The sequence below is a fragment of the Ranitomeya variabilis genome, chromosome 3, assembly GCF_051348905.1.
Source record: "Ranitomeya variabilis isolate aRanVar5 chromosome 3, aRanVar5.hap1, whole genome shotgun sequence".
Lineage (NCBI taxonomy): Eukaryota > Metazoa > Chordata > Amphibia > Anura > Dendrobatidae > Ranitomeya > Ranitomeya variabilis.
The window spans coordinates 22,593,690-22,618,525 of NC_135234.1; the positions used below are offsets into that span (position 1 = coordinate 22,593,690).

At 48.9% G+C, this 24,836-nt stretch overlaps 2 protein-coding genes across 4 annotated transcripts in view; one reads left to right on the plus strand and one right to left on the minus strand.

The window, feature by feature from the left end:
* GPA33 (glycoprotein A33) overlaps nt 1-16,413 on the plus strand; it is a 29,508-nt gene extending 13,095 nt beyond the window's left edge. Inside the window, exons 1-7 of one of the 2 annotated variants that reach the window (XM_077293753.1) lie at nt 1,247-1,321; nt 6,631-6,782; nt 7,344-7,554; nt 9,851-10,015; nt 10,317-10,433; nt 11,712-11,838; nt 15,550-16,413. In XM_077293753.1, the coding sequence (XP_077149868.1) occupies nt 1,321; nt 6,631-6,782; nt 7,344-7,554; nt 9,851-10,015; nt 10,317-10,433; nt 11,712-11,838; nt 15,550-15,748 (972 nt within the window). In that variant the 5' untranslated portion in view covers nt 1,247-1,320 and the 3' untranslated portion in view covers nt 15,749-16,413. Of the gene's footprint in view, nt 1-1,246; nt 1,322-6,630; nt 6,783-7,343; nt 7,555-9,850; nt 10,016-10,316; nt 10,434-11,711; nt 11,839-15,549 lie in introns of those variants that run through there. The other variant, XM_077293752.1, reaches the window with a different exon arrangement.
* A 2,121-nt stretch (nt 16,414-18,534) lies between these two features.
* MAEL (maelstrom spermatogenic transposon silencer) overlaps nt 18,535-24,836 on the minus strand; it is a 33,738-nt gene continuing 27,436 nt past the window's right edge. The window contains exons 10-14 of one of the 2 annotated variants that reach the window (XR_013223661.1): nt 24,501-24,563; nt 22,600-22,735; nt 20,769-20,826; nt 19,634-20,688; nt 18,535-19,520 (exon numbers count right to left, since the gene is read on the minus strand). Coding sequence is in view for 1 of the 2 variants with exons in the window: in XM_077293751.1 (XP_077149866.1) it covers nt 20,585-20,688; nt 20,769-20,826; nt 22,600-22,735; nt 24,501-24,563 (361 nt within the window). In the remaining variant the exon portion in view is untranslated. Of the gene's footprint in view, nt 20,689-20,768; nt 20,827-22,599; nt 22,736-24,500; nt 24,564-24,836 lie in introns of both variants that reach the window. The other variant, XM_077293751.1, reaches the window with a different exon arrangement.

The window sequence follows — 24,836 nt, forward strand, 5'->3', positions numbered from 1 at the left end:
AACTTTTTTTTTATATAGGGACCTGGAAACAATGGTCGATAACCGAGCCGGGTCGACTTTTGAATATTTTGATTTTTCAATTTTTCACCTTTCTCAGGATCTCTGCATGCTGTCAGTGAATGTGAACATTCCCATATCCCCCCCAGACATAAAGTTACAAAGTCCCCATTAGACCGTCATACCGAGCTCACTGCCGGATTCTCAGTTAGCTTATTCTGCAGCCAGCAATAGACAGTGAGACAACATTATTAATGAAACCCAATCACAAAAAATGTTTCGCCCCAATTAAGCAGGCGCTTAGGAAAAGCAAAAAATGTCCTGGAAGGTGGGCAGCCGCTTGAGGGTCCGAGCTCACTGGCTCTTTCTGCTGAGATTTTGGAGCAGAAACTCCAATTGTTTGCAATGTTTTCTGCACCAAATGCTGCTGAAAAGCATCTGTGTGTGAACGTGCCCTTAATGCGCAGAACGTGGCGCTTTTGCTAGAAGTTCTCTGTCTCCGGCCGCCTCTGAGTGTTCTCACAGCGGAGAGCGTGAAAATGGCGAAAGATTGGAACACAAAGTCTATTGGAAGGTTTCAGACCTTTTCACCCTTCACTTACTCCTGTCTGGACAATCCCTTTAAGCCTCTCCCGGTGTGATCCGATAGAGAACGTTAGTAAATGTTACATTCGCGTTTCCTGATTTTTATTTTTTGCATTTTTCCGGGAATATTAATGGGCGCTGGACTGCAACCGTGAGACTGAACTCAAGAATCCTGACCTGGGGCGAGAGGGGGGAGGGGGCCCGGCCCAAACCAGAAAAACCGGCTCCCGCCCGCCGTACCTGGAGATAGAGCTCTGCGGTTAGAGCCTGTGTGCCCAGGGAGAGGAGAGTGTGAGCTCCTGAGGTCGGAGGGGAACGGAGCGCAGGCGAAACCAACCTTAGTCTACGTTCACATTTGCGGTCTGCGCCGCAGCGTCGGGCGCCGCAGCGTCGCCGCATGCGTCATGCGCCCCTATATTTAACATGGGGGCGCATGGACATGCGTCGCACTTGCGTTTTGCGCCGCATGCGTCACTGCGGCGTACGCGTCCGGGCGCAGAGGACGCAGCAAGTTGCATTTTTGCTGCGTCCAAAATCAATCAAAAAAAGGACGCATGCGGCGCAAAACGCAGCGTTGTGCATGCGTTTTGCTGCGTTTTTGTTTGCGTTGTGCGTTGCGGCGCCGACGCTGCGGCGCACAACGCAAGTGTGAACGTAGCCTTAGTGAGACCCCCTGAAGACCGTGTGTGTGGGGGCGTCCCAGCTGTCCCCCAACTGTCCCCCAATGTTCTGGGAACCAGTAGGTGGCATTGCACCTGGAGGGGCCCATAACGTCCCTTCGCACGGATAGCTGGGGGCCCTGTAAGAGATTTTGTATCGGGCCCTTGAGCTTCAGGTTTCACCACTGACCATTAATTCATATTGTAAATCCATGATCTGGCGATGGTGGGATTCACTGTGCAGGATTGGGGGGTCAGATCGTATATGCTCCTCCAGGAGAGATGATGGGAGTGATACTGCATTGTGTGCTATGGGGGATTATATTGTCCGCTCCCGGGGATGATGGGAGTGATACTGCATTGTGTGCTATGGGGTACTATATTGTCCGCTCCCGGGGATGATGGGAGTGATACTGCATTGTGTGCTATGGGGGACTATATTGTCCGCTCCCGGGGATGATGGGAGTGATACTGCATTGTGTGCTATGGGGGACTATATTGTCCGCTCCCGGGGATGATGGGAGTGATACTGCATTGTGTGCTATGGGGGACTATATTGTCCGCTCCCGGGGATGATGGGAGTGATACTGCATTGTGTGCTATGGGGGACTATATTGTCCGCTCCCGGGGATGATGGGAGTGATACTGCATTGTGTGCTATGGGGGACTATATTGTCCGCTCCCGGGGATGATGGGAGTGATACTGCATTGTGTGCTATGGGGGACTATATTGTCCGCTCCCGGGGATGATGGGAGTGATACTGCATTGTGTGCTATGGGGGACTATATTGTCCGCTCCCGGGGATGATGGGAGTGATACTGCATTGTGTGCTATGGGGGACTATATTGTCCGCTCCCGGGGATGATGGGAGTGATACTGCATTGTGTGCTATGGGGGACTATATTGTCCGCTCCCGGGGATGATGGGAGTGATACTGCATTGTGTGCTATAGGGGATTATATTGTCCGCTCCCGGGGATGATGGGAGTGATACTGCCTTGTGTGCTATGGGGGATTATATTGTCCGCTCCCGGGGATGATGGGAGTGATACTGCATTGTGTGCTATGGGGGACTATATTGTCCGCTCCCGGGGATGATGGGAGTGATACTGCCTTGTGTGCTATGGGGGACTATATTGTCCGCTCCCGGGGATGATGGGAGTGATACTGCATTGTGTGCTATGGGGGATTATATTGTCCGCTCCCGGGGATGATGGGAGTGATACTGCATTGTGTGCTATGGGGGACTATATTGTCCGCTCCCGGGGATGATGGGAGTGATACTGCATTGTGTGCTATGGGGGATTATATTGTCCGCTCCCGGGGATGATGGGAGTGATACTGCATTGTGTGCTATGGGGGATTATATTGTCCGCTCCCGGGGATGATGGGAGTGATACTGCATTGTGTGCTATGGGGGATTATATTGTCCGCTCCCGGGGATGATGGGAGTGATACTGCATTGTGTGCTATGGGGGATTATATTGTCCGCTCCTGGGGTCGGGGATGATGGGAGTGATACTGCATTGTGTGCTATGGGGGGGTTATATTGTCCGCTCCTGGGGTCGGGGATGATGGGAGTGATCACTTGTGCTGAATACATTAGTGGAAATGATCGGTGCAGAATTCCGTTTTCCCTTTTACCTGTCGGGTCATGGAATCTGATTCTAAACCTTTTTTTTCCCCTTCTCCTTTTTGCTCTTGTCCTTGGATTACCGACCAGTCGGCACACGCCCAGGTGACTCCTCGTCCCCCCCACTGACGGGCGTTCCTCACATTCCTGGAGCCGAATACTCTCTGAGCGGGAATCCTTCTAGATAATTTAATCAGACCCTCCTCTAGTAATTGGTGCCGCTACAATGAGCGTCTGTCTCTCTATAGGATCCAACACATTCATACATTGCATGGACGAACCACTGATTCTAACTGGAATTGTGTAATACTGAATGTCTCCTGTGGTGGTGCTGCAGGGAAACTGAATACCTACTGCTATAGATTAATGCAGGTCACTGGGGAATCCTGGGGCAGGTCGCTGGGGAATCCTGGGGCAGGTCGCTGGGGAATCCTGGGGCAGGTCGCTGGGGAATCCTGGGGCAGGTCGCTGGGGAATCCTGGGGCAGGTCGCGGGGTAATCTTGCGGCAGGTCGCTGGGGAATCTTGCTGCAGGTCGCTGGGGAATCCTGCGGCAGGTCGCTGGGGAATCCTGCGGCAGGTCGCTGGGGAATCCTGGGGCAGGTCGCGGGGTAATCTTGCGGCAGGTCGCTGGGGAATCTTGCGGCAGGCCGCTGGGGAATCTTGTGGCAGGTCGCTGGGGAATCCTGGGGCAGGTCGCTGGGGAATCTTTTCGGCAGGTCGCTGGGGAATCCTGGGGCAGGTCGCTGGGGAATCCTGGGGCAGGTCGCTGGGGAATCCTGGGGCAGGTCGCTGGGGAATCCTGGGGCAGGTCGCTGGGGAATCCTGGGGCAGGTCGCGGGGTAATCTTGCGGCAGGTCGCTGGGGAATCTTGCTGCAGGTCGCTGGGGAATCCTGGGGCAGGTCGCTGGGGAATCCTGGGGCAGGTCGCTGGGGAATCCTGGGGCAGGTCACAGGGGAATCTTGCGGCAGGTCGCTGGGGAATCTTGCGGCAGGTCGCTGGGGAATCTTGCTACAGGTCGCTGGGGAATCCTGGGGCAGGTCGCTGGGGAATCCTGGGGCAGGTCGCTGGGGAATCCTGGGGCAGGTCGCAGGGGAATCCTGGGGCAGGTCGCTGGGGAATCCTGGGGCAGGTCGCTGGGGAATCCTGGGGCAGGTCGCTGGGGAATCCTGGGGCAGGTCGCTGGGGAATCTTGCGGCAGGTCGCTGGGGAATCCTGGGGCAGGTCGCTGGGGAATCCTGGGGCAGGTCGCTGGGGAATCCTGGGGCAGGTCGCTGGGGAATCCTGGGGCAGGTCGCTGGGGAATCCTGGGACAGGTCGCTGGGGAATCTTGCTGCAGGTCGCTGGGGAATCCTGCAACAGAACAACCCTTAATCAGTAGGGATAGTCCAAAAAGGAGACCCTGATAACCTGTCCAGGGAATTGCACAAATAACAATTCCCTTCTGATTAGATATTTTCTCGTTAGCCTTGTAATTATATAACGCAGACGGTACAATTTAAAAGCAAAAAAGGGATTGCTGGGACCTCTCCTGTATGAGCTGGAATAAGAAAAGTAACGATTTGGGGGTAACAGTCTTTATGATCATCTTGCCTATTAACGCTTTTTTAATATTTAATTCCGAAACCATGAATATTGATTTGAGAAAAGTTCTCACCAGAAAAAAAAAAAAGATATTGGGCTGTAATAATGGGTTATACCCTATTGAAGTGAAGATGTCAGAGCTGCACTACCACACACAACCTGCGGCTAGGCGGTGGCGCTGTTTTTGGAAGAAGGCAGTCATGTTTTTCTAATCCTCTGGCTGTTTGTGACTAATGACAGAATTCAGATCTCCCTCCTCTTTATAATCCACCGCTTAGTCAGTGATTCGTTTATTATTATGGATGATGAGCATGATGAAAAAATGTCATTACTGAGCAATAAAACACAAGACCTTTGAGTCGCAGGTGGGGCAGCCGGGGATTTGGACACCAAACATGGATCTGACTTGTTTTCTTTAGTTTATTTTTCTTCTGTATAAAAATGATCACTTGCTTCCTGGAAACAGTCAAAAAGTAGGCTAGATGTTTCTGCTGGATCATATAACCAAGTAATGAACGCCCAGGACGGCCGATATCCTCAATACATGAACATTTAAAGGGGTATTCCCCATCTCCAAGATCCTATCTCAATATATAACAGGTGTAATAATATTAGCAAATACCTCCAATTACAAATGTAGTATAGTTCTCCTGATTAGCTATGTCGCTTACTCCATGTGCAGGTCATTGCAGTAGCTTAGCAACTAACTGTCCCTATAATGAGAGGTTGTAGCCATGGATACTTAAGCTATTGTAATGCCCTGCACATGGGGTAAGGAACATAGCGAACCAGAAGAACTATACTAGATTTCTAACTGGAGGCATTTGCTAATATTATTATTAGTATACCTAATACATATTGGGAGAGGATCTTGAAGATGGGAATACCCTTTAATGATATGTATAACTGATAAGATTATAGAAACATGTAGCAGTGCCGGGATCTGACATCAGCAACTTGTTGATGGTTTCTTTGTAGCAACAAGAGACTAAAAACACTGAGAAATTCCTGGAGACCGAGCAGTTTGCCTGATCTCAAAGATTACATTATGCAGTTGCATCTCTGTGTACAGAGGAGGGAGAGGTCAGTGCCCGTGGGTGAGGTTGGGTATGGTCCTTGTGGGTGAGGTTGGTTAATGTTGATGAGGTCGGGTATGGTGCCCGTGGGTGAGGTTGAGTATGGTGCCTGTGGGTGAGGTCGGATATGGTGCCCGTGGGTGAGGTAGGTCCTCGCAAGTGAGGTCGAGTGTGGTGCCCGTGGGTGAGGTCGGGTATGGTGCCCGTGGGTGAGGTCGGTCCCTGTGGGTGAGGTCGGGTATGGTCCTTGTGGGTGAGGTCGGGTATGGTCCTTGTGGGTGAGGTTGGTTCCTGTTGGTGAGGTTGGGTGTGGTGTCCATGCGTGAGGTCGAGTATGGTGCCCGTGGGTGAGGTCAGTCCCCATGGGTGAGGTTGGGTGTGGTGCCCGTGGGTGAGGTCGGGTATGGTGCCCGTGGGTGAGGTCAGGAATGGTGCCCGTGGGTGAGGTGGGGTATAGTCCCAGTGGGTGAGGTCGGGTATGGTCCTTGTGGGTGAGGTTGGGTACAGTGCCCACGGGTGACGTTGGTTCTCCCTTGGTGAGGCCAGGTACAGTGCCCGCGTGTGGATCTCGCCTCCTTTATGACTGATATTCTGTGTTGTGGATTTTGATGATTTCACTTTCTAATAGATTTTATTGTCACTTTCGCTTGCAGTTGGTTTTGATTCAGAGGCAGAAACTCCTCATTATCCAGCCGAGAAGTGGATACAATGTGTCCAGTGTGGAGCATGCTCTGTGGTCTCCAGCCTGATACACTGTGTGCGGCTCACAGAGCATGGTCCACACTGGATCCGATGTATCCTGTCCTGGGCTGAGCGCAGACTGTGCACAGCGTCGCTGCCTCCACATTCACTCACCGCAATGGTGAGAAAACAAACACCAAGTCCATCAGCAATATGAGCTGTGATGTAGCCGCCTGCGGCGCAGGTGGGCGACGGCTCCTTTGGGCTTTCCCGGGCTCGGGTATGATTGCTGTACCCCCTTTTGGGGGCAGACGGCGGCCATATTTGTTGTCACTTTTCCGGATATATCTGTGATTCTGTAATCGGATCTGTCATGTCCGCCATCTTGTTAATTGTCTTTTCTCCCCTCCTCCAGTGTTAATAGCGGTCGGCGCCATCACCGTACAGGCACCACAAAAAGTAGTCGAAGCAGCGAGAGGAAAAAGTGCCAAACTGCAATGTCAGTACCAAACCACGGTCACGGACTTCAGCGGAAGCAGCATATGGTGGAAGAAGCTTCCCGAAGAGGTAACGAAGCGCCAGTCTGTGAGCGCGAGCGTAAATACCGGCGTATAAAGAGGCATCGGGTGCCAGGAGGTTCCCTGCCGCGTCTGCGAGGTCTCCATGGTGGGCAAATAGGGTATATCCTTCATGGGCCGCGATGACGCGATATCATGGGGTTTGGTGTTGTGCATGGACTCCTGTTGGGTCCCCTTTTACCAAAAAATGGGGAATCAAATAACAAAAATAAAAGCTGGAATTGCTGGGTGGCACATGGTAACCAGTGGATTCCAGTTTCACATCCGGACCCTCAGACCCCCCACCCCACCCAGTGTGTAACATCCAACCTCTTGCTCCCCTCAGCTACGAGAAGTATTCTGTACTCTAGATATCTGATGGGGGCGCTGTTGCATTGGCTCTTATGGGAATATTTGGTCACCAGCTCTGGTGAATTACGGTACTGCATGTGTCAATCACATTATATTGAAAAAGTTAGCACACCCCATGCTCCAATCAGAAATAGCCAAGTAAATCAAATAAATTAGTAACGCCGACCCTTGAAATTTATCCTTTTTTTTTTTTTTTCAGACTGTAGCGCTTGCCTTCCTGGGAAGCAGAAACCAAAGCGACGAACAGTATAAGGATAGGGTGTCGTTTACCGGCAGCTTCAAAACAAATGACGCCTCGATTGTCATCGATCAGCTCAGGATGGACGATAACGGGACCTATCAGTGTGAAGTCCAAATTCCCGACGATTTCAAAGGAACCCGTTCTGTCAAAATGGACCTTGTCGTCTTGGGTAGGTAAAATGATCGACGGGATGACGGAGGGAATCCTGCGTGATGGAGGCTTTCATATAAAGGGTTAACGAACGCTGGATCCCTCCAATCAGAAGCATCGGTTACAAGAGGGTCTCTGGTCTGCACATTATAAGCCCTGTGCAATACTTCATCTCTCCTGTGGAGGCGCTGCAGGGATATTACACACCCGGTGTCTCTCCAGATCAGGGCTGATCCCCGGGGATCCCAGCTAAGGGAGTGGGCTCTCTGTGGTGGGGGTGGGCTCTCTGTGGTGGGGGTGGGCTCTCTGTGGTGGGGGTGGGCTCACTGTGGTGGGGGTGGGCTCTCTGTGGTGGGAGTGGGCTCTCTGTGGTGGGGGTGGGCTCTCTATTGTGGGGGTGGGCTCTCTGTGGTGGGAGTGGGCTCTCTGTGGTGGGAGTGGGCTCTCTGTGGTGGGGGTGGGCTCTCTGTGGTGGGGGTGGGCTCTCTGTGGTGGGGGTGGGCTCACTGTGGTGGGGGTGGGCTCTCTGTGGTGGGAGTGGGCTCTCTGTGGTGGGAGTGGGCTCTCTGTGGTGGGAGTGGGCTCAGTGTGGTGGGAGTGAGCTCAGTGTGGTGGGGGTGGGCTCAGTGTGGTGGGGGTGGGCTCTCTGTGGTGGGAGTGGGCTCAGTGTGGTGGGGGTGGGCTCAGTGTGGTGGGGGTGGGCTCACTGAGGTGGGGGTGGGCTCTCTGTGGTGGGAGTGGGCTCACTGTGGTGGGGGTGGGCTCACTGAGGTGGGAGTGGGCTCACTGTGGTGGGAGTGGGCTCACTGTGGTGGGAGTGGGCTCTCTGTGGTGGGAGTGGGCTCACTGTGGTGGGAGTGGGCTCTCTGTGGTGGGGGTGGGCTCTCTGTGGTGGGAGCGGGCTCTCTGTGGTGGGAGCGGGCTCTCTGTGGTGGGACGTCACAGAAGGCATGGTAAAAGGGGGACCCGCTATGGCTCATAGGTAATTGCTCATGTACTGAGGCTTAACTCACTTTGGGGTCGGGTACACGGGGGTCTCTGTTTTTTGGGGGGTCAGATAGATGGGGGTTTGATTCGCTCTGGGGTCTGACATTTCGGAGTTTCAGTGCTCTCTGGGGTCACATAGATGAGGGAACTATTATTATTTGGGGTCGGATATAAGGGGTCTCGTGTCTCTTTGGGGTCGGATATAAGGGGTCTCGTGTCTCTTTGGGGTCGGATATAAGGGGTCTCGTGTTTTTTTGGGGTCGGATATAAGGGGTCTCTGGATGCCTTAGGGGCTTATGGATGGGATCTCAGTTCTGTTTGGAGGCTGGAAGGGGGTCTCCGGTTCTCATTAACGACAGATGGGGGTCTCTGTTCTCTTGTGGGGTGGACAGATGGAGGTCTTGATTCTCTCTGGGGTGTTATATGGGGGTCTCTGCTCTCTTTGGGGCAAATAGAGGTTTCTCTACTGTGAGGCAGATTGGGGCAGACCTATGGGGGTCTCAGTTCTTTTTAGCTCGTGGATAGATGGGGTCTTGTTTCTCTTTGGGGTTTGGATAGTTGGGGATCTCTGTTTTCTCTGGGGGCGGATACATAGGGGTCTCTGTTCTCTTTGGGGGTGGATACATGGGGGTCTCTGTTATCTTTGGGGGTGGATAGATGGGGGTCTCTGTTCTCTTTGGGGGAAGATAGATGGAGGTTTATCTACTTTGTGGCAGATCAGGGCAGACATGGGGTCTTGGTTCTTTTTTGTGGGTAGATAGATGGTGTCTTATCTTTCTTTGAGGTTTGGATAAATGGGGGTCTCTGTTCTCTTCGGGGGTGGATACATAGGGGTCTTTGTTCCCTTTGGGGGGTTGGCTAGATGAGGTCTCTGCTCTCTTTGGAGGGTATAAAAATAGGGTCTCCGTTCTCTTCGGTATCAGATGGAGGGTAGATGGGCGTCTTAACTATGGGTTTAGATAGATGGGGTCTTGTCTCTCTCTGGGGGTGGATACATCTGGTCTCTGATATCTATGGGGGGATGGATTGATGGAGGGTCTGTTTTCTTTGGGGGTGGATACATGGGGGTCTTGGTTTCCTTTAGGTGGGCACAGACTTTACTCCATGTGAGGAGCTGCAGGCCCAGGATGACCTAAAACCTCCTATGTCTGGTATGAAGAGGACCCTGTTTGGGGTGGGACTGGCTCGCCGCTGTATTTTGAGCTGCTCTTCATGTAATTTCTTACTTCAAGTCATCAGGGAGTATTTGCACAAACTCTAAAGTCTCAGAAAATCTGCAATTTACACAGAACGTTCATTAATGTCATGTTTTTTTCTCCTCTCACCAGTGGCTCCATCAAAACCAGTTTGTGGAATTGAGGGGACGACAGAATACGGCCAGACCATAAAACTGACATGTAACTCAGAAGAGGGGTCTCCGATTCCTAGCTACTCATGGAAGAGCTACACCCCACAAGATGTGGAACGGGCACTACCGCAGACTGCAGTAATAGGTATCTACTCGTATAGCGCCAACATAAACTGTCGCGCTGCACACAAAGGCCAATTAAAGTGGAGTCGAGCGAGGATAAAACTTATTCCAGAGACCCCGCGCGCCGTGTCTGGTATTGCAGCAGATCTGCATACCCTGGAGCCCTGCAGTACCAGACATAGTAGTAGGGTGGCGCTGTTCTGTATCTGGGAAAAAAAAAAAAGAAAAAAGAATGACGGGCTCTGTTTTAATTTGAACCCAGAATCCAAGCGCTAGATGATGATCCGTTCCACTAAGTATTGATTGTTTCCTTCCTGCTTTAGAAAAAGGAGAACTCACCTTGAAGAACATTTCGATGGAGTCTTCGGGATTCTTCCTCTGCACGTCCACCAATAAAATCGGAACGGACTTCTGTAATATCACCCTGGCCGTGACAGCACGTAAGATGCCAGCCTTCCCCTCGTCAGTCATCTTTGATTATAGGAACGTCCTCCTGGACAAGAGCACGCGAACCTGAAGCCCATGCTAAATCCTTCCGGAAGGCAAAAATTTGGGTTGCCCCCCCCCCCCAAAAAAAACAAAACAAAAAACAAACATGTATCCGAGGGATTGGAAAAAAGATAAAACAAATGGGGTACAGGTACACTCATAATGAGTGACCCAATCTGCCCTAAAGATCAGGATTTTCTCTCCTGATCCCGAGTCGACTGAACAGGAATTTTACATAAGAAATTTAATTTCCTCTTAGATTCTTTTTTTTTAAACCATCATCGGTTCCCATTGTGATCGTTTTCTGAGGTTGAATATTCCAGATTAATAGTTCTTATGATTAAAAAAAAAAACCTGGGATCTTCTGGAGATTGAATCTACCTTTCTCCAGGTGGAGGGAGAAAGGTTGAATCTCCAGAGGATATTTTTTTGTGTTTTGTTTTACATTAATCTGCTTTCGACCACACTTTTTGTACGAGCCATATGTCATTGTAGAAGTTTAAATCATAGATTACTCTTCTCAAAACTAAAGAAATTTAATTCTTCTAAGGTTTCCTCATAACTAAGATCCTCCATGTCCGTTATCAGTTTTGTGGCACTTCTTAGTACATGTGGCCAGAACTGAATATTCCAGATAAAGCTGCACTAAAGTTGTAATAATAAACCAAGGACAAATGGAGTTAAAGTCCATAAATATATTTTTATTAGTTGTAAAATGGCATCCATAGCCGAAATGACATACAAAAAATCATCATAAACCAAGTATATATACTTGGTTTATGATGATTTTTTGTATGTCATTTCGGCTATGGATGCCATTTTACAACTAATAAAAATATATTTATGGACTTTAACTCCATTTGTCCTTGGTTTATTGCTATGTTAGGAGTGTCCATCTTGATTGAGTGTATATATCTCCCTTAGTGGCTCTCCCATTTGGGGTTGAGCATGGTGTGGATATTAGGTACAGCATCTTCTGATTTGATTCTTTCTGACTAAAGTTGTAATATTACGTCCCTGTCCTGCGAGTTCTTACATCTTTTAATACATCTTTTAATGGCTTTAGAAGCTGCTGATTGGCATTGCCTGCTGGTATTTAGTCTGTGATCTACACGTACATCCACATCCTCCTCTGCAAGTGACTCTTGGTTTTATTCCCCCTGGAACATATGGTCGCCTCAGATGATTAATGTCCTGATACATAACTTATTTTTTTTGTTCTTGAACAGCGTCCATGAACATAGCCTTGTATGCTGGAGTAATTGGGGGCAGCCTACTCGGAATCATAGCCATCGGTGTCATCGCCTACTGCTGCTGCTGCCGGGACCGCGACGACAAAGAGGATTATGAGATGGGGTAAGTTCTCACCAAAGCCTACATAAGTATCTCCCCGCCTATAATTTTCTATGAAAATATTCAAGTGAATCCATCAAATATCCACATGGAGTTTCCTTCTAATCCCGGAAGTACCCAACACCCTCCATTTACCAGTAGTCAAAGCGGGGATCCTTCCAACACTAGTGAAAACAAGATCCCCCCCCCCCCCGTCACAGTATCCTCTGCTCAGTAGTCGCAGAATGCGATCTCCTTTTCCACAGTAGTCACAGCACGCTTCTCCTTTTCACCTAATAGCTGCAGCACGTCTTCCACTCTTCCTCCTGTAGCTGCAGCACGTCTTCCCCTCTTCCTCCTGTAGCTGCAGCACGTCTTCCCCTCTTCCTCCTGTAGCTGCATCACTCTTCCCCTCTTCCTCCTGTAGCTGCAGCACGTCTTCCCCTCTTCCTCCTGTAGCTGCAGCACGTCTTCCCCTCTTCCTCCTGTAGCTGCAGCATGTCTTCCCCTCTTCCTCCTGTAGCTGCAGCACGTCTTCCACTCTTCTTCATGTAGCTGCAGCACATCTTCCACTCTTCCTCCTGTAGCTGCAGCACGTCCTCCCCTCTTCCTCCTGTAGCTGCAGCACGTCTTCCCCTCTTCCTCCTGTAGCTGCAGCATGTCTTCCACTCTTCCTCCTGTAGCTGCAGCACGTCTTTTTTCCTCTTCCTCCTGTAGCTGCAGCACGTCCTCCCCTCTTCCTCCTGTAGCTGCAGCACATCTTTCCCTCTTCCTCCTGTAGCTGCAGCACGTCCTCCCCTCTTCCTCCTGTAGCTGCAGCAAGTCTTCCCCTCTTCCTCCTGTAGCTGCAGCTGCAGCACGTCTTCCCCTCTTCCTCCTGTAGCTGCAGCACGTCTTCCACTCTTCCTCCTGTAGCTGCAGCACGTCTTTCACTCTTCCTCCTGTAGCTGCAGCATGTCTTCTCCCCTCTTCCTCCTGTAGCTGCAGCACGTCTTCCCCTCTACCTCCTGTAGCTGCAGCACGTCTTCCACTCTTCCTCCTGTAGCTGCAGCATGTCTTCCACTCTTCCTCCTGTAGCTGCAGTACGTCTTCCCCTCTTCCTCCTGTAGCTGCAGCACGTCTTTCACTCTTCCTCCTGCAGCTGCAGCATGTCTTCTCCCCTCTTCCTCCTGTAGCTGCAGCACGTCTTCCCCTCTTCCTCCTGTAGCTGCAGCATGCCTTTTTGCAACCAGTATCTGCAGCATGCCTTAACCTTGTCACTTCTGTACTCACAGCAGTTTCCCCTTCTCCTCAGTAGTCGTAGCATCCCTTTCCATTCTCCCCTCAGTAGTCGCAGCATGCCTTCCTCTTTTTCCTACTCGGTGTAACGACCTCCTGGGAGATCTGGGGTTAGAAAATCACTACGAATTGTAAATCGCATATCTGCCATTTAGCCTGTTTTTTCCGGATTCCATTTCCTTTGGTGCTGAGTAGGTTAGTGACTCTTCTGTGCTGGTTAGAAACTTGCAGCTCTATCTCACAGCTGTTCCTGATCTGGTCATTTCCTCTCCTTATAAAATCTGGTGAGACCTTCTCTTCCTTGTGATTGAAAGTTTTACTTCCTAGCTAATTTGGAGTTGCTGTGCTGAGTTGGAGATCATTGTTGCTACTGGAGATTGATGTGTGCTGCTGGTTTTGGGTGTATGCTTTCCTCATTGTCCTATTCCCATTTGGTTACATTCCTACCCTTCCCTATATACCTCTTTACCTTTGGTGTTTGTTGCTTTCTGTTATCCCTGTCTGTCTTGTGTGTTGATACTCTAGCATTTCTGTTCCAGGCCTCCTGGGGACAGGGAGGGGACAGCTTAGGGAATAACATGGGAATAGTAAGGCTGGTTGCCCAAACCTCACCTTTAGTGGTACTTTTGGGAGCAGGGATAGTTAGGGACCCAGTCCTAGGAACCGTACATGGCCCATTTCTCTAGTCACGAACAGTCACAGCGTGACACTCAGTAGTTGCAGCATGCCCTTCTCCTTTTCTTCCTGTAGTCGCATCATGCGTTTCCCTTTTTCCCTCAGTAGTCACAGCTTGTCTTCCTGTTTTCCTCCAGTAGCTGTAACATACCTTCCCCTTTTCCCCTCAATAGTCACAGCGTGCCTTCCCCTTGTCCCCCCAGTAGTAACAGCGTGCCTTCCCCTTCTCCCCCAGTAGTAACAGCGCGCCTTCCCCTTCTCCCCTCAGTAGTGTGCCTTCCTTCTTCCCCCAGTAGTCACAGCGTGCCTTCCTTCTCCCCTCAGTAGTCACAGCATGCCTTCCCCTTCTCCCCCCAGTAGTCACAGCGTGCCTTCCCCTTCTCCCCCCAGTAGCCACAGCGTGCCTTCCCCTTCTCCCCCTCAGTAGCCACAGCGTGCCTTCCCCTTCTCCCCCCCAGTAGCCGCAGCGTGCCTTCCCCTTCTCCCCCCCAGTAGCCGCAGCGTGCCTTCCCCTTCTCCCCCCCGTAATCACAGCGTGCCTTCCCCTTCTCCCCCCCAGTAGCCGCAGCGTGCCTTCCCCTTCTCCCCCCCCCAGTAGCCGCAGCGTGCCTTCCCCTTCTCCCCCCAGTAGCCGCAGCGTGCCTTCCCCTTCTCCCCCCCAGTAGCCACAGCGTGCCTTCCCCTTCTCCCCCCCCCCAGTAGTCGAAGCACACTTTCCTCTTTATCCAGTAACCCAACCCATCCGTTATTCACAGCAGGGTCACCCCAGTCTGTAATAGCAAGACTGCAATAGCCTGCCTGCCTTAGGCCTGTTTCACATCAGTGGCTCCGGTACGTGTGGTGACAGTTTCCTCACGTACCGGAGACACTGACTCACGTAGACACATTAAAATCAATGTGTCTCTGCACACGTCAGCGTGTTTTCGCAGACCGTGTGTCCGTTTGAAAAACACGGAGACATGTCAGTGTTCATGGGAGCGCACAGATCACACGGACCCATTAAAGTCAATGGGTCCGTGTAAAACACGTACCGCACCCATAAGGGTGGAGCCGCATATTCATCACTGTAATGAGCGGCACCACGTGACCGCTCATACAGGACAAGCTGTGGCGCTGAGAGGAAGCATCGAGGCAGCTGGGTATTTTATTTCCAGCGGGCGGGCGCACAGGGGGTGGGAGGTGACAAGGAACTTGATTTTAAAGACAAAAATAATAAAAAAAACATTGATTTTTCATTCCTTCTCTCCAGCGAACGCGGCTGGAGAGAATGGATGAATGGCGGCTTCAGCACCACGCTGGGGACAGCGCTTACTGTAGCGCTGTCTCCTGCACGGTCCGTGTGGTTCTCAGTCGGCACACAGCTGCCGCACGTGTGCCACGTGAGCTCACGGACACGGATAACTCCGGTACCGATTTTTCCGGTACCGGAATTATCTGGACGTGCGAGATTGGCCTTACATGGGATAAACAGATGCTTTCCAGATCCATGCATCTAATACTCCGCAGAAACTAATGCACAAAGGTCAGCCTATTTGTCAGCCCCTCCAAAACCTTTTTTGATGAGGGGCTCCCTTTATCAAGACTTAAGTACAAAATGCCAGTCTTGATGAATCTGGGCAGCAGTGTTTACTCCAAGGGGTAGCTGGTTGGATTCTGGATGCAGCTTTGGATGTAACCGGATAATGTCATGATGGAACTCCTATGTAACAACATTTAAATAATAAACTAAAAGGCAGTGCCATAATTCTTATCTTTGTAATTTCTGATTGGTTCCTAACTTAGGGACAGAGAAGAGGAAGAAGAGGAGGAACCTGAGCAGCAGCCGCAACAGAAGAAGCAAATGCAGAAGCAGCAGCCGCAGCAACAACAGTACTATCAGGACGAAGGCGAGGATGACGATTTGGAGGACATCCCACCGCAGAAACCTCCAATGCTGCCAAAAAATAAACCGCGCCTGGTCATTGATCCTGTAGACACCTAATTGGGCAATTTATGGCTGTTTTTTATTTTTTAAAACTGGTTTGTATCAGAACTGTCATCAGGAATACGTAATCGACGGGAGGGAGCGTAAGCAGATCCCAGTTTGACTTTTTTTTTTTTCTTTTTTGTACTGGAAGAAAATGCATAAATTCAATTAAAGACATTTGTGGGATCAAAGCATCACTTTTTTATATTATCATGCTGCACTGGAAATCATTAGACTTTTTTATTTGCTTTTTTTTTTCAGGATTACATTGTTGAAATGGGTGAATTTTGACTGCCTCCTGCAGGACTGATTGGGTATTACGTGTCATGCAAGTCAAGGGGCGTAATGTGTGACATAATCCATGTGGCCACTGAGTGAAAACAATTGTTGCCCATTTTCTCTACTGTTGGGGGAACATCCGCGTTTAGCATGGGGGGTAGAACTGAAGCCCATAGCCGTACCCCAAAAGATATTTCTTGGCAACCAATTTCAGTGGGATCTTTAGTCAGTCCTGTTTGTGGTGGACATTATATTGCCCAATGGTGCTGGAAAAAAAACAAAGTAGGCAGCAAACTAGATAGTCAAGTATTTTATGTTTGACCGAAAATATTTTTTTTCTTTTTGTGAAACTTTTGTTACCGTGTAAAATATCTTGTGCATATTAAAGTGTTTTAAAATGAGTGGCTAGCCTTTATCAGTGGTTTTTTTTTTGCATCAATATATTTTTTTAACCCCTTCCTGCCTCTGCCAATTTCTGTGTTTTCCTCGCCTTTTTCCAAGAGCCCCAATTTTTTTTTTCACGTCCACATAGGCTGATCAGGGCTTGTTTTCTGCGGGACAAGTTGTACTTTTGTAAGACGCCACTTCATTTTACCACATCATGTACAAAAATCCCTGCCATTCTGCTATTGTATTTTACGCCGTACAATGTGATAAAAATGACTTGGCAATATGGTTCTCCTCATTCCACATCGGTATGATTACAGCAATATTAAACGTATATAAAGATGAAATGGCCGGTATTGGTAGATGACATATGGACCTTCCTCCTCCTCCGTTTGTCTCCGTACATCCAGATATCTTGTAGGATTATTTACCGGATGGACCAATATCTTCTACAACCTGATTAATTATAAAATGGTGTGTCATGTGCATGGTGGGAGATACTGAACATTGGGACTTTGGTTTCCATTTTTTTTTCCACTAATACCCCACAGGTCATAGTCGGTCTGGGGCCCGAGACCTGCACCCATCGCTCAGACCTGGTGTACAGGCCCGGTCTATAATCCCTTACACCACCTTGTGCACGGTCACACATGAGCAGCTTCCAGAAGAGGACAGATGTGGCGTTACAGCCACCTACTGACATTCGGGGGATTGGCCCCTATGGATCTGCAATTTAGACCCCATCACATGTTAGGGAGGGGGAAAAAAACGTGCTGTTAGAAAACTACATTTCCCAGAGCAGCCTCCATCTCATCCTTCCTCCACCATCCTGCATCTCGTCCCTCTTCCATCTCCTTCATCTCATCCTTCCTCCACCGTCCTGCATCTCATCCCCCTTCCATCTCCTTCATCTCATCCCTCTTCCATCTCATCCTTCCTCCACCATCCTGCATCTCATCCCTCTTCCATCTCATCCTTCCTCCACCATCCTGCATCTCATCCCTCTTCTATCTCCTGTATCTCATTCCTCTTGTCTCCTGTATCTCATTCCTCTTACATCTCATCCTTTCTCCACCATCCTGCATCTCATCCGTCTTCCATCTCATCCTTTCTCCACCATCCTGCATCTCATCCCTCGTCCTCCTGATGCTCTTACCACAGACCCAGCTACGCCATTCCTTGCGGCATGCTCTCGCTCACCCGTCAGGCTGGTGGTCACCACTGCCTCCTTGGCACTGGCCAGAGTGGTGAAGCGCTTCATACTGGCACTGCCCGGTTTGCTCTGTGTTTAGATTGATTTTGAGTTGCCTAATTTTAGCCCCGATAATAATTGCAGCCTAGACAAGACCATGGAAAGACTTATGAGCAAGTATTAGAGGTTGTCCACTGCTTTGTGATTACCTATTCTTTAGGCTAGGTCAATGTCTGATTGGCCGGAGGCCGACCCCCGCTGATCAGCTGTTATGTATCGGCGGCGGCCGGCCAGAAGTTCTCGCGAAGCTGGCAGTCTTCAGATAGTGTCCACAGCTGAGTCCTATCAGCATACGGCAAACTGCGCGAGTGAGTACTTCCGACTGGCGATAACAGCTGATCGGCCGGCGCCCGCGCCAATCAGACACCGACCTATCCTCAATCAAAAAGTAGTGGACAACCTCTAGAGTATAAATTTTTTTCCCCCCTCTGGACAACCCTTTTAATCACTGGGCGATTTTTTTTTTTATTCCCCCCCCCCCTTATTTCAAGAACCATCAGGTTATATCGATGAAAAAATAAAGTTAAGGACTTGTAGCTTAGTATGACACCATTCATTCTACCACATCGTGTACTGAAAAACGGGGGAAAAAAATTCTCAGTGCAGCGAAATTGCAAAAAAAACAAGGGGGCAATTCCACACTTTTATTTTAAATTCACCTTATGGTTAAACTGACCGACACTATGATTCTCCAGGTCAGTGTGAGTACGCACATACCAAACATCTATAGGTTTTATTTATTTTTTTTATTTAAGTGGTGAAAAAAAAAATCGTCAATTTCCTATTTTGCTTTTGTCATCATTTTCCAAGACCAGAAACTTTTTTTTTTTTTCTTTTATAAATGGGAACAGATCATTGCCAGAAGAAACTTATTTCTTTAAAAAAAAAAAAAAAAAAAAAAAATCTGAAGATGAAAATATCTGTCAGGAGCCCCCTACACACCATTTCAGTGCGACCCACCTACTCTCGGCAGGTTTGGAGGACTTTTCTCTGTACATATAAAAGCAGTATTCAGGATTATATCCTCTTAATGGGTCGGTCATATCAGACACAACCAGTAGACCGGTGAGGTTGCGATTTGTTTTTTGTATTTCCCCTTTAAGGAGTCGGGTCACATGTCTGACCGCAGTGTGAAGCTGAAGTGTTGTCTGTTGCCCGGGACAACCAGAAGAATTTTTGAATTAGGAAATGGAAAAAAAAAATTAAGAAAAGATCCTCCAGTTTCCATGCAGAGCTGGTCTGGGAAATTTAATGGACATGGTATCTACAAATGTAAATTAAACTGCACAAATTTTCGTCCCCTTTTAAATTTAACCTATGCCGTAATCTTAGCTAAATTCAACTTCCAGAGACCTCATCGAACAGTCATTAATGTGGAGGGTGGGAGGTCAGGACACCTCCCCCGAAGAGCAGCAGCCTCTATCTTTTGGGGTTTCATTCTTTACTTTTGAGAAAGAAAAAAAACTTTACATTTTCTGTAGTAATCCAAAAAATTGCACACCCTGATCCTTATTATAGAGGTCTGCTTTTTATAGGGCTATAATCATCTCCGCACCACTAGGGACCATAAAAAACCCAGACAGTAAACCTTATATATTTATTGCTGTATTTTTCAGACTATAAGACGCACTTTTTTCCCCCCAAAAAATTGGGAGGAAAATAGGGGATAGTGTGAACGAAGACTTACTGGGGGGCTGCGGCAGTGGTGTAGCATGTACCTTCCTCAGGGAACGGGCGGCGGCAGAGGTGTGGCGATACCGAGGCTCGGTGTCCGCGGTGCCGAGTGCATCGTTTGCTTCCCTGCCGCCATCTTCCTGAAGCCGTGGGGCCCTGGAGGCAGTGTGTGCGTAGATTGAGATCTCGGCGGCCCTCGGCTTTAGGAAAATGGCCGCCGAAGGCTGCACACACACACACATCGAGATCTCGGTGCCCATTTTCCTGAAGACGAGGGCCACTGAGATCTCAATCTGCACACGTGCGGCCTCAGGAAGATGGCCGATGACAAACCGGTGATGCTCTCTGCTCACCGTGGACACTGAGCCGAGACGTCGCCACATTTCTGCGGCCAACATCCTGAAGAAGGGACCCTGCTCCACCACCAACACCAGACCCCAGCATCGCACTGCTGGGATACCCCAAGACTGCAGCACTGCCGCGACGGCTTCCTGAGGAAGGGACCATGCCTCCTGTGACCCCGCTCTACCACCGCCGGCCCTCAGGTAAGATACCTTAAATATGGACAAGGACGGACCCCCATCTTAAAAAATAAAAATCTTTTTTCTGCTATTTTAGACCGATGCGTCTTATGGTCCAAAGAATACGGTAACTGTAAATTACAATCGTTAGGAAAACCCCACCCCCGAGGAGCATCAGAATCAGCCAGTGAGTGGCTAAAGGCTACATGCACCCCGTAACCATATTGTGTTACTCCTACACATCTCAAATGCAAAAATAAACCAACTTTGTGAACAGTCTTAAGTATTGCTAACGTTACCGTTTAGAGTATACAGGTCCTAGGTAAAACTGTGCACCAGCGACATTACAAACTAAGAACAAAACTCTCGCTTATGGCCCCTGCTCCTGAAATACAACATCCTCTAATAAAACTGCGGCTAGGAGAGAACTGCAGGATGGTCGATGGTAGACAGCAGAGGAGCTGTATACACAAAACGGTAAAATGATCATTCCATTTTCTTCATCTGTGGATCCCATTGGATCACGGTGGACTTGTGTCCCGTCTTTAAACAAACCTTAAACATAGAGAAAATATACACTGATGTAATAAAGTTCTGTCGGCTCTCACTGGACAAATTAAAACGTATCTCCGACGCCGAGAGAACGTGCGGCCGTCAGGTATAACATAGGAAACAAGATCGCGAGAAGCTTCCAGAATATGCAACAAGGGTGAAAACAAAACAACACTAAGGCGGCCCTTAACACGAGGTTGTCGAATCCGCTAACAGCCGCAGTATTCCTCGCCCTCGGGCCGTGCTGATCGGGGCAGCGACCACCCCCCTCATTCCTGGAGAACTTTCTCCTAAGAGAAAAAAAAAAAAGATTTCATCCTCCTGCCAGAAACCAGTCTAATCATATACGATAATGTGATATCTGCATTACCTCCGACGGCGGCTGCAAAGTTTCCAGTATCAGGGACAAACTGATGATCCGCTTTTTTCTGCAGAACAAGAAACATTAATGAGACAATGATTATAAAGATGGAAGGAAGTCACCGCTCTCTAGTGATGGATAGGCTGCATTCCCAGTGATGTCACCGCTCTCTAGTGATGGATAGGCTGCATTCTCAGTGATGCCACCGCTCTCTAGTGATGGATAGGCTGCATTCCCAGTGATGTCACCGCTCTCTAGTGATGGATAGGCTGCATTCTCAGTGATGTCACCGCTCTCTAGTGATGGATAGGCTGCATTCTCAGTGATGTCACCGCTCTCTAGTGAATGGATAGGCTGCATTCTCAGTGATGTCACCGCTCTCTAGTGATGGATAGGCTGCATTCTCAGTGATGTCACCGCTCTCTAGTGATGGATAGGCTGCATTCTGAAGTGATGTCACCGCTCTCTAGTGAATGGATAGGCTGCATTCTCAGTGATGTCACCGCTCTCTAGTGATGGATAGGCTGCATTCCCAGTGATGTCACCGCTCTCTAGTGATGGATAGGCTGCATTCTCGGTAATGTCGTCGCTCTCTAGTGATGGATAGGCTGCATTCTCAGTGATGTCACCGCTCTCTAGTGATGGATAGGCTGCATTCTGTGATGTCACCGCTCTCTAGTGATGGATAGGAGGCATTCTCAGTGATGTCACCGCTCTCTAGTGAATGGATAGGCTGCATTCTCAGTGATGTCACCGCTCTCTAGTGAATGGATAGGCTTCATTCTCAGTGATGTCACCGCTCTCTAGTGATGGATAGGCTGCATTCTCAGTGATGTCACCGCTCTCTAGTGAATGGATAGGCTGCATTCTCAGTGATGTCACCGCTCTCTAGTGAAAGGATAGGCTGCATTCTCAGTGATGTCACCGCTCTCTAGTGAATGGACAGGCTGCATTCTCAGTGATGTCACCGCTCTCTAGTGAATGGACAGGCTGCATTCTCAGTGATGTCACCGCTCTCTAGTGAATGGACAGGCTGCATTCTCAGTGATGTCACCCCTCTCTAGTGATGGATAGGATGCATTCTCAGTGATGTCACCGCTCTCTAGTGAATGGATAGGCTGCATTCTCAGTGATGTCACCGCTCTCTAGTGATGGATAGGCTGCATTCTCAGTGATGTCACCGCTCTCTAGTGAATGGATAGGCTTCTTTCTCAGTGATGTCACCGCTCTCTAGTGAATGGACAGGCTGCATTCTCAGTGATGTCACCGCTCTAGTGAATGGACAGGCTGCATTCTCAGTGATGTCACCGCTCTCTAGTGAATGGATAGGCTGCATTCTCAGTGATGTCACCGCTCTCTAGTGAATGGATAGGCTGCATTCTCAGTGATGTCACCGCTCTCTAGTGAATGGATAGGCTGCATTCTCAGTGATGTCACCGCTCTCTAGTGAATGGATAGGCTGCATTCTCAGTGATGTCACCGCTCTCTAGTGAATGGATAGGCTGCATTCTCAGTGATGTCACCGCTCTCTAGTGAATGGATAGGCTGCATTCTCAGTGATGTCACCGCTCTCTAGTGAATGGATAGGCTGCATTCTCAGTGATGTCACCGCTCTCTAGTGAATGGATAGGCTGCATTCTCAGTGATGTCACTGCTCTCTAGTGAATGGATAGTGTGGATAGGCTGCATTCACAATGGTATCGCTGTAATAAATTATATACACACTCTATAGAAGATGTGTAGGATTATTTCGCCTACGGTGCTTCACAGTTTACTTTTTTAAGTCTCACAATTTAGCAGATAATGTTTTATATCAAAGTTAACCTGTAATGACACTGACCTGATATCTCTTCGCATCCACGATAATGGTTTTACCGTTTTCAGAATTCTGGGACGCGTTTGTCTGCAGATTGGGCAAGTGAGCGGCGGTAAGGACCACGTCGTACACGGAGGCCAGCGCACGGCTCATACAGTAGCTACAAAACAGAAGGCGGAAGAAATAACAGATCTACGTCAGCGATAGTGGAGACGAGAGGTGTAAGTGCCGGGATCGCATTATGTTATTGACATGTGAATGCCTTCATCAGGCAGATTATATCGTCACTGGGTCTTTTTTTAGTTTTTCCTCTTTCGGTTTTCCTTCCCCTTCTTCCAAGATCAAATACGGTTATTTTTTATTCGACAAAAAAAAAATAATGGTGGAATGGCACTGCTTTTGAGTTTAGTTTTTACTATTTTCAGTCTGCGTTAAAAATGATCTGGTAACAAGATTACCCGGGTTCTGGCAATACCAAACTTGTCACTGTTGGTGTATGACAGCGGCAGGCCAACAGTGGAGCCAATGGCGACAGGTAGGAGCTGGCCTGCGGGGCTACTGACCAGCGGGCCACGGACTAGCATATAAATCAGAAACATTTAGCATTTTTTGACGATGATAGTGCCCTGACCAGAATCAGTCTCCTTCCCCCTCTGGACAGAATCAGTCTCCTTCCCCCTCTGGCAGATCAATAAAAAAAGAAGGTCCAAAGACAGAAAAGATCTATATCTACTATATAATTGTCTAAGGGGTACTTCCGTCTGTCTGTCTGTAACGGAAATCCCGCATTGCTGATTGGTCGCGGCCGCCAGGGATCAGCGACGGGCACAGTCCGGCTGAGAATTAGTCCCTCACTACTTCCGTCCAGTAAGTGCCAGCTCCATACTCCCCTCCAGTCAGCGCTCACACAGGGTTAATGGCAGCGGTAACAGACAGCGTTATGCCGCGGGTAACGCACTCCGTTAATGCTGCTATTAACCCTGTGTAACCAACTTTTTTATTATTGATGCTGCCTATGCAGCATCAATAGTAAAAAGATCTAATGTTAAAAATAATAAAAAAACAAAAAACCTGTTATTCTCACCTTCCGTCGTCCGCCGATGCGTGGTGGCTGCCGCCAGCTTCCGTTTCCAGAGATGCATTGCGAAATTACCCAGAGGACATAGCGGTCTCGCGAGACCGCTAAGTCATCTGGGTAATTTCGCAATGCATCTCTGGGAACGGAAGCTGGCAGCAGCAGCGCGCGCATCGGGACAGCTTCACTGGATCCCGGCGGGTAAGTATATAACTATTTTTTATTTTAATTATTATTATTTTTATTTATTTTATTTTTTTAACAGGGATATGGTGCCCACACTGCTATAAACTGCGTGGCCACTGTTATATACTGCGTGGCCACTGTTATATACTGCGTGGCCACTGTTATATACTGCGTGGCCACTGTTATATACTGCGTGGGCTGTGTTATATACTGCGTGGGCTGTGTTATATACTACGTGGGTGCGTTATATACTGCGTGTCTGCTATATACTACATGGCTCCTATATACTACGTGGCCTGTGCTATATACATACATACTCATTCTAGAATACCCGATGCGGTAGAATCGGGCCACCATCTAGTATTTATATCATCTCCTAATATCTCACTGCACCCTGGTGTTTCAGTTGATCAGCTGTGGAAATGCACTTTTTTTTATTTTCAATTTCACCACAGTTGGAATTTTCTTTGCCGTTTTCCAGTACACTATTTGGTAGAATGAATGGTGTCGTCCAAAAGCACAACTCGACCCGCAATAAACAAGCCCTTATACGGCTGTGGGGACGAAAAAAAAAAAAAAAAAAAAAACGGAAAGTGGCCTGGCGGTGAATGGGTTAACAGCTCGAACAAATAATGAAATGTGAATACAAATAGTAATAACTTACGTGATCTTCTTGCAGCTGGCGAGCGCGCAGTACCACATGTCACTGTCCTCGTGCCATTTACACCTGCATGGAGACGCAAGCTATTATTACTGGTGGCCATCACACAGACACTAGTGATGAGCATACGTACTGGGATAAGGTGTTATCTGAGCATGCTCGTTTGCTAGCCAAGTGACTTTGTCGTGCTTAAAAAATTAAGTTCGAGTCCCCGCGGCTGTTTGACAGCCACAACACATGGATTACCTGTTTGTTAGGAAATCCCTGCATGTGTTGTAGCTGTCGAACAGCCCCGAGACCTGCAGCCGCGGGGACTCAAATATATTTTCCGAGTATTTT